Consider the following 14,181-nt stretch of genomic DNA (forward strand, 5'->3'; position numbering starts at 1 on the left):
AACCATAATACCTATCTAGCTGTGATCTTCAAATAAGATGACAAAGGAGGTAATTAGTTTTTGTCACGAGGAATGAAAGTTTGTCTCTGGGTATTGTGGAGAGAGATGGATGCACATCAGGCATACTTGCCTTTCATTATTTCCTGAAAAGCATTGCTCTGATCAGTGCAGTCATCTCTTTATATAATTGCCTTTAAAGATGCTAGAAAATAAAAGTAAGTTGTTACAGTAACTTTTATGGTTTTTCCTCTCCACTTTTTAAAAATCATTCTATGATTCTGAACAACCAGCACTAGTATAGCAGTACCATCTTTCTCTTAACAGCTGAGTCCCCATTTTCCTATTGTCTGATTTATTACCTTATGTATATAAGAAACATTTTCTTTTTGTTCCTTGCCAGGGAAAGAGGGTGGCCCGATTTGCTCTAAACGTCTTTCAAAAATATAAAAGAGAAACTTCATAACCTCTCTCTCTAGGGAAGCCGAAATAATGAAGACATGGTAGAAGGGGTGGGTTGTGTGCATGCATGTTTATTCCAAAGTTGGGGAAAGAAGTAAACCTGCACTTGCTTTAAAGTGAAAAAGTCAGCAGTTAATACTGGTAAAATGAGCTATATTCTATAGTGCCATAGTGCTTTAAAGGCAAATGTAACAATCAGATCCCTGCCCTGATGGGTTTACAGTCTAAAGTTAGAACAAACAAATGAGGAATGCATGGTAGAATGGGCAAGACAGAAAGTAAAGACAGGATACAGCCTAGGAGGCAGTCTTCTGTTGGGAAAGGTGGTATTTGTATACATTTGATGATAGTTTTCTGTAGGCTTAACACAGTTTACAGTGATTACATTCTAAGAGTGAACTAAATTTCAAATGAGGCATTGTCCTTGTTGGTTTGTTGTATTGTGGAAGTAATAACAGTTTACTGCTTGAAAAAGATAAAAGTAGCAGGGAAGAATTCCATAGGGTGACCAGACAGCAAGTGTGAAAAATCAGGACCGGCGTGGGTTGGTGTAATAGGAGCCTATATAAGAAAAAGATCCAAAAATCAGGACTGTCCCTATAAAATTGGGACGTCTGGTCACCCAAGAGTTCTGAGGAAGTTAGGGGAAAATAAAGCTGTGCACTGTTCATTCAAAGCCACCTAGAAAGCTGTACATGAAAGGATTTATAAAATTTCAGTGTGAAGTTATGCCATCTAGTGGAGAGGAAACAGCCATTGTAATTACACATAGCTCCACCCAAACTGAACAGAAACTAAAGAAAACTAAATGACTTTCACTAAAGCCAAAAGGATTCTTCCCTACTTTCTTTTTGTTCCAGCGGCTCATGGGAATCACTCTTTCCCTGATTTTATACTACCTATGTCAGTTAAAAGGGTCTCCACGTAATTGAAAAATAGTTCACACCAATCTCAAGATCGGTCTTGTTCATGTCTGTCTCTTTAGTTTGTAAGGTCGTCAAGACAGAGTGGCTTCTTTTGTCTTACACAACATCACCTCGTACACAGGCAGTGCTTAATAATGGCACTTGTTAAAGTAACAATACTTAAATTAGTATCCATCAGAAACTGCTACAAATGTGAGCATACCTTTATTTATTCAATACTTTGAACTTCAGCTACCCCGGAGTTGGAGCAGGAATAAGATTTATCTGAGGAGGATCAGACAAGAGCAGGATGTTACTGATGGAAAACAAAATGTTAGTCCATAGCTTGACAGGGAGTATTTTGCAGGGATAAATTTACTTTTGTTTATAACCAAGGCTAACTATCTCTTAGCTAAGGCAAATATCATCTTAAGCCTCTTGTTCAGAATAAGTGTGGAGAGAAGTTGAGTTACAGAGAGCATGGAGGCTGAGCTCACCCATTATAGCTGGGAAATTTTGATAACTTCTAATTCAGACCCCTCAGTTTCAAAATTGAAAATGTTGCTAGCAACACATTAATATATTGAGCAAACTGTGCCCATGTGGAAGCTAGCTAAAATCCAGCTAACCTTCCTTGAAGGCATTTATTAAAACCCTCTCATGTGGAAGGTAAGGTTAATCTATTACATGATAGAATTAAACAGTAATTAGAGAAGTTCTGGACTGTTGTACCATACATAAAAATAAGGGATAGCTAATGAAAAGGCTGCCACCTTCATTCTCATTACCTTTTCCTTTCACAGGTGTTGTCCAGGGAATAATAACTGGAATCAGAGGTCTGTGTAACGGCCTTGGACCAGCTCTCTATGGCTTTATATTCTTTCTCTTCCATGTGGAGCTCAATGAATTGACACCTGTCCAGAGTTCTGATGATAACACTATGCAGGATCCTAGTGATGAGGTAAATCCATGGCCACCTTCCATTGTTTTTCCAGTCACAAATATCAAATTTGCATGACTAAAATATCTTTGTCTTGAACTCTTGGTATTTGTTCCTATACTTTAGTTTTATTCTTAATTACATAAGAGACACTTTAAAGAGAGAAGGAAATAACAGATGTTAGAGCCAAAGCAATAGCTTTGGTTTTTAGTTATTACAGTGGAGCTAATACACTTCTTTTGACATAAGAATAACTTTGTGTGCAGCTATGATTTTCAATGCAATAATATGCCTGATTTATTGTTGATGGGGAGGTTAAAAGAATTCAGTTTAATTAAAACCAGTTTCCTCATGAACATGACAGTACAGGTCTGAGTATGCAAATGTGAAAAGGCATTGGCATATAGTTTTTATAGTGATCATAACAAGAGAAGCATACTCTACACAACCATTTTTTAAATGTAGACATTCTAGAAAAATATGCTTCAATAGACTTGCCCCTACTCTTTGACATTTTGCATGAATACCTTGTGACTCCTTTTTGATTCCCTCCAGTAATACTAAGTAGTTGCTTTTGAAATGCCTTTGCTGTCTTTCCCTTTGTCTGTCTTGTAAAGTTTAAGCTTTTTGTTCTTGCCTATGTCCCCGCTTACCTCGTCTTTTTATTGCCCCTTCACTCTTTTTTCAAAGCTTGGTTTAGCTGTCTCACTTGTCTTTTACTGCTCTCTTGGCTGTCTATGCTATCTTTTACCATGACCCATTCAGCCCTCACTCTTTCTTTCAAGTCTTGCTTGAAAACCCTGTTTTTCCAAGAGGCCTAATGATCTCTGCGCTTGAAATCAAATATTTAACAGTAGATTGATGTATTAAGATCTTACATTAGTAAGAATTCATTTCCTTTATAGAAGATTCCACATTCCATTCATTAGTATGTCATACCTAAAACTAAGCTACACTTGCCAGAATAAATTTTAAAAGTGCACTTTGTTGCAGAATTGTCAATATTTTAAAATCATGTTTGCTTCCAATCGTTAGTGATGATGAGCAAGGTTCTAGTTAAGTGGAGCTTCTTTCATTCTGAAGATTTCACAAAGCAGAATATACTTTTAGGATCCTGCATGTGTGCTGCTGGTCTCAGTGACCATTTCCCCTGATTGGACTGAGAAACCTGTAACATTTTTCTGTGTGTGTTTGGAGGGGGGAAAAAAAAAAATTTATGTGGTGTTTAATTCCAGTAAAAAGTTACCTTTCCAGTAACAATCAAAAAGATTTGTGGTTGCTTTCTCTACTGGGACCCAAATACACTCTCATTCTGTGACAGATTTCGTTTTCCAATATCATTTGTGTTTTCCCATCCAAGACAGAGTTGCTCTTGTGTTAAAATACTGTTTTCCCAGTGCTTGAACTTTTCTTTACCACCTGTTTTTTTTGTGGTATGACACTTAGCCCTATCAAATCTTCTGTCCAGGTTATTAATCCTAGAAGTTAGATTTCCTTTCCAGGGAAGTCAGCTGAAGTCTGTGAACAGTCTTATTGTGCAAATATAAGCTTCTCCTTAAAAATTTATCTGCAGCTCTTTGGAGGACTTGGAAACTTGCAAAGATGGTGCCAGCCTGAGAGAACCCACTGAAACTTGGTTGACAGCAGTGGTTCTTAGCCTCCCACTTTACATATAAAGAATAGAAAGAAGATAATTTGGCTCAACATGTCCCCACAGTAGTGAACTTCTCTTCAGTTTGCACTGCTGATAGGGTTAATTGTGGCAAAAATGTGTGCCTGCTTGTGATGGGGTTGGGACTCATCACGGTGGCGCCTCCGGCTGGTCTGGGGATTAGCTCAGTCCTTGGTGGGGCACCTGCTGCTGGTGGTGTCCCATCTGTCCTCTGCTTCTTTGTTGTTGTCTGGACTTGTGTTGCTTTCTGCTCGGCGGCATCCTCTTCAGGACACTTCCCTTCCGGGGATCTGGTGTTATCAGCAGTCCTTCTTTGTGTCCGAGCCACCGTGGTCAACTACACCCCAAAGTCTAACACCCTAGTGTCAGGGGTCTGGTGCAGTCCACTATCACCACCACATCCACTGGCTGGGTGCTTGTGCAAGGGGGAAGCGGTGGGGGTGGGGGGGCAGGCCCACCCTCTACACTGGGTCCCGACCCAGGGACCCTTTGGTGGCAGCCTTCCTGCCCTCCTCCTGTCCCCTTTTGCGCCTCTCTCCCTGGGTTGCTTCCCCTTTTTGTCGGCCTTTTTGCACCTGCTAGGCCCTTTCCTCAGGGCCTTCAGCCTGGCAGGTAGCAGGCTGGAGTTCCCTTCTGCTCCCCCGAGTCTGCCCAGCACTGCACTGTCCCAGGTGCTGATCTCCTCACTCAAGAGACAGACCTTCCCCTCCGAAGGTCTGGGAGAGACTGCTTGCGCCTCTCTTAGGCAGCCTTTATATAGGGCCAAGCTGAGCCGTGATTGGCTGTCTCCAATCTCGGACTTGATTGACTCTCAGTAAGCCCTTTCCTGACTGGCTGCTGGCTTGTGCAGCTGCTCTGGCCTACTCTAGCCCCCTCTTGCGTGGGGGTGGGGCAGTTGTCCCACCACACTGCAATTCAATTTGTATTCAATTCTTAAAACTGATTTATAATGTGAAACTTGGTGCTCTTTGTTCTTTATTCCTCCCCTTAAAATTGTTAGTTGTGCTGAAATAGATTTGGAACCCTAAGAGGACCTTCCCCGAGGGGCAGATACAGACTGCTGAACATGGCAATGCCTGAACCGGGTAGATCAAAGACTAACGTGATCAAATGGGGCTACTCAAATGACATGAATACATGCGAGCACGGTGAAGTGCAGACCATGCAGCACATGCTCGTTGCCGACTCTTTGGTCAACAAGACAGAGTAGTTTGAAGATTTTTCCTTTGCAGTTTGTTTTAAGGGTAAACTAAGAGAGAGAACCAAAAATGTGCCCTCTTGAATTCTATATGGTGTTTTTTTCCTTCTTTGCTTGAGCTTAACATCACACCCTCATTTCCCTGTCTTTGCTGGAAGACCTGCTCTGAATCTTTGGAGGGTCCCCTTTGCTGAAGGCGAGAGAGCTGAAGCTCAGGTGACGTCTTAACGTGACACTCTTCAGGTTAAGAGAGAGATCTGACACTTCTCTTAATTACAAAAATAAAAAAGAAAGATGGGCTTAGTATAGTATTTTTACAATAGCTTTAGCATCTTTATATATCATAAAGAAACAAAATCAAAAACATGTTTTTAATTTTGTTTTTAGTTCAACTGCTTCAGGGGAATGCTTTGTTATAGCTATCTGAACTTGACGTGAATTCACAAATAGTTTTCAGTTGAATGAAACATTTTATTCAGGGAGTGAAGTGTCCACTGAAAATTTTAGCCAGCTCTAGTTGTAATGCACATACAAATTGAGCATGCAGTTTGATATACGTTTAGTAAACAGCTTTTTAAAGTTGTTGTCCTGTTACCTCCTGATGCAGTGATGTAATATTTTAATCAAGTAGATATTTCAGTTTCATATTTTTGATTTGCCTGTTTTGTTGCAGAGAGCTATCATCCCTGGCCCACCTTTCCTGTTTGGAGCATGTGCAGTTCTTCTAGCTTTTCTGGTTGCCTTATTCATTCCTGAGCACAGTAAAGCCAGTTGTACCAGGAAGCACAGCATCAGCAGTGCCCAGAACAACAACCCAGATCGTGGCAGTGATGAGGACATTGAACCATTGCTTCAAGACAGCAGTGTCTGAGGGCTAGCTTTGAAAAAGGAGGCTGCAAATCAAAATTCATGCTCTGATCTGTGAACCCAGAAAACAGGACAGAATGCAGTGAGCTTCGGGTCTCTTAAGGGAGGATGGAGCCATGTGCAAGTGAAGATCACATGTTGTTGTGGATATTGGTGTCCAGTTTGGGTTCATACTGTCAAACATTTTCTGTGGTATTTTGTTTTGTGTACTAGGGCGGGGTGAGGGTCAAATCCTTTTCCCCCTGTACCTGATATGTAACTGCAAATGCCATCTCAAGCCCTGATGTTGGATTGAAAACCTAAATACACAGACCTTGCAGAGAATAAACTTTAATACAATATTTTGAACATTCAATTCCCTGTAGTCACTATAAACAAAATAAGCAGGTTTGAGGCAGACTACAGTTACTTCCAAAATAGTTAAAGGTTAAGTTTTGCATTTTAAGCCTTTTCTTTGGATGTATGGCCCTGTGTAACCCCTCTAGGTTTGGGAGGGACCAATCTACATAGTTTTAATATCTGAAATATTGCAGATGCTTAAAGGTCAGATTAAAATTCCTGAACCCATATTCTCAAATATTTATGTATCATAGTAATAAAAAAAATCCAGTAGACTCCTTAGGGCATTGATAAAATGAAAGTTACTTTTTACAGATGAGGGAATCTGTAAAACTTGCCTATGAGTGAAGGCCATATTCAAGTCTTAAACCCACATTCCAGAACAGTGTCTGACCTGAAGTGGCTAAAAAGAAAATCCAGTTGGCACCTGTGAGCATTGATAATGTCAGTGCTTTGTTAGTAGAAAATGTTATTAATAATTGACTGTATAGCACCACAAATGTAGACATTCTTCGTTTGTGTAGGGGCTGGTTAACTGGATGCTGAGGCAACTTACATCAAGACTTGTGTATATTTATTGCATTTTGTCACTGATCTGCCGTATAAAATAACTCTTCTCACTAATTTCACCCCTGCCTTAACTGCTACTTAGTGTGCATTTATTCTCATCTAGCCTTCATATCAATGTGTCTCGCCTGCTGAATCTCAAGGAAATATGCATATTAAGTTCTTTTCTAAAAGATGGTTTAAAGAAGTTCAGTGTCTACAAAGTGTTATGCTAATTTTTAGACATTTTATGAAAAATTATACAGATTTATATGTATTTTGTTGCAGTGTAAATGAACCATTAAACAAAACCTGACTTTAACAAAGTACTCCTATGAATGTTTTGTACGTATGAAATATATGTAGATATTTGTAAGGAGTTTTAATTTTTTCCAGATGGAGGTGCTGTGTAAATCTTGTATTTATAAATGCAATGAGGGTACTGACAGATATACAGTTTTTATAAAGGATTGTGTATTGACTGAACAAATTTTAAAAAAATTATATATTTTGAAACTTGTTCCACCTTGAGCAGAGATAACAGACCTTTTGTACTATGCAGTTTGGTTTTTAAGTTAAGCTTCCATAATAAATCTGCAACTTATACTTTTTAGGTTTCATGTCTTAAGTGTGTGTTCTTGCAGTTATTACTTCATTTCATTTTCCCTGCTTCAGATTGAAGATTTACCATTCAAAATTATATAAAGTTTCAGGGCCCCATAGTGTTGTCTTTCTACATACAAGTAATAAGACACTCTGTGCATCAGAAAGCTCACAATATAGGTTTGACAAGGTGTGATTGGGTGCAGCAGAGATGGGAAGAGTAGGTAGGGAAGACGGATAACAGTGAAATATTAATCTGAGTTTGAGTTGTCAAATACTCAGGACTTGATTTATTTTTTTAGTTGGATACTAAATTCTTCTATTCCTTAAGTCTTCAAATTTTCGACGAGAATAACTATTCCATTTCATTTTTATGCCCTTATGGTTTACTCGACATTTTAGCTTGAGTGTTTAATTTCTACACCAGTGTCTTTGAATTCCAAACTTGTATTTTGAGAGGAAGCTTGATTGCAGTGGTTGGATGCAGTCTGACTACATGTCCCAATAGTGCATGAAGTATATGTAGATCTAATGAGCATAATCCTTTTGTTTTGCCAGTATCTTCTGAGAGTTTGGGGATCCTATTCAGCAAGATGGATTTAGGGAAGCTTGTGTTAGGTTATGGATTTAAAGGCTTTCTGTGAGGTACTCAGTTATTACAGTAATGAGCACCAAGCTGAGAAGTGTATACCCCATTTATATAGGCTGAAGGAACAGACGGCATTTGGCCAACTTCTCATGTGGAGCTTGATGGACCAAGGAGTAGAAACTAGGTCTCCTGATGACCAGTGCTAAAGCTTGTATCACAGGATTGTCATTCCTTTTCCTAGGTTATGTCTGGCCTGGAAGCTATGGGAGATCGTTCTTGCAACACCTGGGACTTCTATCCCATATTAGTATTTGCTAGATTACAATGAAATCTAATTGAGCTAAATTATATGGGCATCTTCATGTCTTACATACTATTAATATGAAACACAAGACTGAATAGATTTGGACTGATTATTGGCAAACCAAACACATGTTGTGCTCTGTAGGTATGATCTGCAACTGTCTACATTCTCTTGCACTGTAACATCCTTACTGCAGAGATTATGCTGCTCCCCTTTGGTCCTTTGTTGAGCTGTGTTTCCCCTGTTAACTGTTGCCTCAGAGGATTGTTTTTTCTTTTCTTATTTTAAGACTTTCTTTTTCCCCATGAAAAATTCTGTCAAGGGCATGCTCAAAAATCATGAATAAAAAGTTACTGTGGGCGTATGGAATGTTTCTTGCACCTGTTCGTTTTTATTCATGTACCTGAACACTTGAAGTTGGGGAATACCAACATTTTATCTTTATTTTAGAGCATTGTAAATAGTTAATAGCATTATGATACCCTATGCAGATACGTGAAATTGCCTTTTGACAAGAATACGGAGTTTAACGAAGTCTGACAGTCTTGATAAGGAGATTCACATGACAAGATTTCCTTGTTGTGATCCTTGGATACTCCACAAGATTGAGGTCTAATACTACTTAATATAAGGATAGAAGTATCTATACTGAGCAAGATCCACTCAGGTTCCTTGCAGTAAGGTTGAGATCCACAAACACTTAGGTGCCAACGCTGTCTTCAACCACCTAGGTCAGCTTAATTCTAACCCTGTGGGGCTTAAACTCACTTGTTCCCTAAATTTTTGCTTTCAAAGGTCCCTAGGCACCTTTGTTTCTGCCTCTTGGCATGTGCATGGCTGCCTCCAGATGCCTCTCACCTCTAAGCCTCAGGCTCAAATGAGGTAGAGATTGGCATTCTTACTGGATTAGGTGCTAACTTCACACAAAACAGCTACAGAGGGGGAAAAGTTTCCATGCAACTTTTAGCCTAATGGTTAAAGAACTCACCCAGGAGCAGGGAGATCTGTGGGGCTAAAGCTGGGAGCTGTGGGTCTGAATTCTGGAGCCCCAAGCCCTGGTCTTACCCAGAGTGGGACAATCTTGGGGGAAACTCTACATCCTCTCCTCACCTGGCCAGGTTCGAGGTGGGAAGCTGGAGCCAGGCAATGGGAGGGGGTGGCTGCTGCTCTGGCTGGTGCCATGGACTGGACTGTCATGGAGACCCCCGTCTCCTGCTGTGGTGCCTAGGATTATGGCTGCTCCTCAGCTCCCAGTCCCCTTTGATTGCTCGGGCAGCCATAAGACCTGCCTGGGCAGGGAGTCGCGGCTCCTGGGTGGCAGAGACCCTGGGGAGCAGTGACCATAGGATGGAGGGGCCCTCCTGGGCTCCTGGTCCACAGGCTATAGCTATTCCTCTACCTGCAGTCTGAGCTACCCCCTTGCCTGCACTCAGAGATGCATGCCTCGCTGCACACAGCTCTGAGCTACCCCAGGCCCTGCCCCCATTCCATCCCTTTCCCCAAGACTCCTACTTCTGCCTCACTTCTGCCTCTTCCCACCCAGTTTCACCTTTTTCTCCGAGCATGCCCCATCCCTGCTCCTCCCCTTTTCCCGCAGCACCTCCTACAGCAGAACAGATGATCATGGCAGGCAGGAGGTGCTGGGGGGAAAGAGGCGGAGGAGTTGGCTGCTAGAGGGTGCTAAGCACTCACTAATTTTTTTTCTGTGGGTGGTCCAGTCCTAAAGCACCCATGGAGTCAGTGCCTATGCCCCAAGCTACCTCCCCTGTCTGCGCCCTAAGCAGTTTTCAAACTTTTTGAGCTGAGCCCCTCACTTTATAATTTTCAGATGCATTCCATCCCACAACCCAGACAGGCTGGGTGGTGAAGCGGGGCTTCCTACATCCTGGGCTAAAAGTTATAAGGAGTCTGCTGCCTCTTGCCTGCCCCCCCGCTTCCCCCAATGGAATTAAGTGTGTGCTGCTGCTGTTCTAAGTCCCTTCTTGCGAGGTGCCTAAGACTACTGCCTCTAGAAGAGGATTCCTGGCTGTGGATCCCAAGTAGGAATAGGCACCTTCTTCTAGTCCAGACCTAAGCTCCTAATTCCCTAAGGGGGTCAGGGCCTAGTCCACAGCACTTCAGCAGTATCTGCTATGGCATAGTTTAAGTGGCTCCCTGTCTAGTATCTTGGCTTTTACAGATCTCATTCTCAAGTGCGTAACTCTCCCCAGGCATTGTATGAAGATTTTAGCTACCTAATGCAGGCTTTGTGGATTCTGGTGATTTTTCAAGGCAGCTGAAAGACATTGCAACACCTAAATCCTTTTGTGGTTCTGGGCTTAAAGTACTTCACAATATGAGTAAGGATAGCCAAATCGGGCCTGTAATATTTATTTGAATTCGGATAAAAGTTTTAGAAATAGCCTTTGATTTTTGTGCCTGTAGCGAACTGTGGGAAAGAACTTTTCATGCATGTTAAGTTTCATCTTATGTGAATTCAGCTTTGTGCGGTTGGCAAAAACAAAGAGAAAATTAATTTAAATACTGTACCTGTAGTGCGGACAATTCCTCCCACCATTACACTCAATGTAATTTTAACTATACGTGATTTTCACTTTATGCACTGACAGCGGAACGTAACCCCAGCGTAAGATGAGACTCGCCTGATTAATGTTTTTTGCCCTCTTTGAAGCCAATGTTCTTAGTCAAGCCACTACTATCACAACATGCTAATTTGCAGTCTTGGTAGAGTAGGCAAGGATTTAATTGCCACTGAGCCGGAATTTCTCTTTTGCCTCCAGCAGTGCTTTCCCAATGAATGTGTACAGGTGTTGCATCATGAGGAAGCTTGCATCGCTCCAATCCAATGTCAAGTCAGTACCTAAATGCAAGACTTCAGTTTCCGGTGTTGATAGTAAGCACTAAACTATATATATGTACATATAGCAGTTCAACACAATTATCAGATTTCAAGGAAGGTGAGGAAAGAAGAACGGGTGTTTATGGTAATAGATCAAGCAAAGCTTTACAGAGAATGTCAGTAAGCAGATCAATGAAAAAATTGTCACAGGCAGGATAAAGTGCTCATGGAAGAATAAACTAATTGGTGCCACCCTGACAACAAGTGAAGGTAATAAAACAATCTTTTTTGTCTTGTTTATCCCATTGTTAGTGGAAACAAGTCAAACTCCCTTGTATTGATGTTTATCAAAAAGTGCTGTAGGTGTTGAGTAATGTTGACTGAGGTCTTGTTCTTTCGTTTAAGTAAGAAATTCACAAAGGTAAAAACTCAATCTCTGAGATACATGGAAGGAGTTGTGAAGGCCAAAAAGTATCTAACTCAAAGAGCTCTAAATTTTCTTGCTTTTATTCAGTTTGGACTGTAGTTCTACTTTGAAAGGGGGTGGTAAAAATGGCCTTGTGGGGTACTATGTTTGTCTTTCTGGCTCTAGATCAAACGCAAATTTTTGAAGTAAAAAGATCTTTTTCCCCCAATGGCTAACTTTGCAAACTCAACCTGAAGTTTGCAAGTCATTCTTGCATTCTATTTTGAGCTAGCATGTAATTGTTAGAAGCGCTGATCCACCTGAGGTGTAGTTTGAGGTATACACAGGGTTACTTGAGAGTCCAGGCAAGAGCACCTCTTGACTTTCATATCCCACCATGAGTTTTCAGTATTGGGGGGGGGGGGGGGAAGCTGAGCAAATTTCATCTAGAAGTTACTGAGAGACAAGCTGGTTCCAAAGTGGTGGTTTTCTTTTTGTTTTTCTCTGAAAAGTAACTTTTAAAAATAACATCCTGATGGTTTGCAGAGTGGAACTACATGTTGAGCTTGATGCCCTGCTGCCTGTATGGTCATTTACATCAGTGCAAAGCAGATTAAATGTTCTGAACAGATAGCATTTTACTCTTATTTGGGACTGGCATAAATGCCTACATAAGTTGCAGAACACTGGAAAATCACACCTTTTAAATGCAAACTCATTTCTAGAGGAAGGGGATTTATTATTTGCCAGATTAATTTACACACACACAGTTTACTTTTAAAGAATACGGGCACTTTTGGCAGATATTTGGAGTACAATGAAGCAGTGGTAAACTCCCAACTAAGACCAAAACATGTCTAGATGTTTTATTATAGTAACACATCAAAAGAAAATAATGTAACTATCCCAAACACACCAAGCTTCAGCTTTGAAAACCTTCCATCCCATATCTTAACTCTCAGAAAAGAGGGAATCCAGCCCCTTTGTCCACAGTGACTTTTCCTGTAATTGGTTGCTTTCAACTGACCTTTCTAGTTTCAATTCACCCTCTTACAGGAACCTTTTGCAGCATGTTCTTTGGTAGCTGATTCTTTAAATCTAGGAAAGCCAACCTACTGCAGTCATAGTGTGGCCATTTTGCATCTGACTGTTGCAGGATGCACCTTCCTTCCTTCCATCTGGGGTAAGGTTTTTATTTATTAGTCTGGCTCTTGATATATTTTCCCCTGGGTTTCCTTTTTGTTTATTCCTGAGAAGGTGGCACATTCTTGGTGAGGTTTTGACAAGAACTCTAGGGTGCATATAATGTTCATCTTTCAAAATGAGAGTAAGTTCTGTGTGGTAGCACCAGAATTTTGCCATTTATTTAGTCAGGTAAGTAAGTTCAATGGTATTTGCTTATTTTCATGCCATATAAAAAGAGCTAAATATCTGGGGAAAACACTATACAGTCATAATGTTTAAAGCAGCATGTAAAAATCCTGTTGATATTTCAACCTCGACTGGCCTTTTTGACTAGTCAACGTTCAGGTGATCAGTCCCCTTGACAGCAGCCCTGTGGAAAACCTGCATTAGCAATTAAAATAATAGGAAACCCTGAGTTCTGCTACTATAGCATTAAACCCGCACAGCAGTCTCAGGACTACTTCAAGGCATCAGTATCTCTCTCTGAAAAGATTGTAGCACTCATTACTAAGCACAATTGGTCAGAGGAGAAAATCCTAGCAGAGGAATTGGTACATCCATCTGCAAAACCTAGTGTAGTAAGAGGAGGCCCTGAGACATAAACCTTGGTATCAGAGGCCTGATATGAGGCCTAAGGCCTGAACTAAAGAAATGGTCAAGACTTTGCTAACATAAAGCAAAGTGAAGCTGTGAGCCAGAGGCAGGCCCTGCTCACAGAAGCTGGCAAGGAAAGGGCTGATGCTGCAAGAAGATACGTACCTAAAAGGTACTCAACACTAGAGATCAGAACATTCACATACTTGCACATTCCACACAGATAACAAGGAACAGGCTGACCCATCCCAATGACAGGGGCAAAAGGGTAATATGATGGATAGAGTTGTTTTGTTCGAACCAACATGTACAAGGTGAGAGGCGGCACCTTACTACGTAGAGGGGTTGTAGCTTGCTACGTAGAAGGGTTGTACTTTGCTGCGTAGAGGGGTTGCACCTCAATATGTCAGGAGTGATGTGTAACTTGTTTGTACCTGTGTATAAGAATGTATCCCTGGGGCGATGTCTTTGTCCGGCCGAGGGGGCAGTGGTCTTTGGGGGTTTTCTTCGGGTCTGCTGTGTCAGCTAGCTGCGCAGAGCTGGGGCAGCACACAGAGGGAACACACGCATGCAGCCGAGTGATACCAACAAGGAGAGAGCAGAGCACCACACCGGTAGCATCTGACAACACACCTCTTGACAACACCTAGTTTGCCAATTTGGTTGGACCCATTCCTGGAGGTTTCATCACATGACATAATCTTTAATTAAAGATTAATCTTTTAATTCCTGGAG

The 14,181-nt window shown here is 41.2% G+C and overlaps 1 protein-coding gene across 3 annotated transcripts in view; it reads left to right on the forward strand.

Annotated features, from left to right (window-relative positions):
* The window catches only part of MFSD14B (major facilitator superfamily domain containing 14B), a 50,217-nt gene extending 42,681 nt beyond the window's left edge, over nucleotides 1-7,536 (forward strand). For 2 of the 3 annotated variants that reach the window (XM_032772352.2, XM_075067203.1), the window contains 2 exons: nucleotides 2,168-2,325; nucleotides 5,848-7,536. In XM_032772352.2, coding sequence (XP_032628243.1) covers nucleotides 2,168-2,325; nucleotides 5,848-6,045 — 356 coding nt within the window. In that variant the 3' untranslated portion in view covers nucleotides 6,046-7,536. The remainder of the gene's footprint in view (nucleotides 1-2,167; nucleotides 2,326-5,847) is intronic. The other variant, XM_032772353.2, reaches the window with a different exon arrangement.
* Nucleotides 7,537-14,181: the final 6,645 nt, after the last annotated feature.

Source organism: Chelonoidis abingdonii, chromosome 6 (genome assembly GCF_003597395.2).
Source record: "Chelonoidis abingdonii isolate Lonesome George chromosome 6, CheloAbing_2.0, whole genome shotgun sequence".
Classification (NCBI taxonomy): domain Eukaryota; kingdom Metazoa; phylum Chordata; order Testudines; family Testudinidae; genus Chelonoidis; species Chelonoidis abingdonii.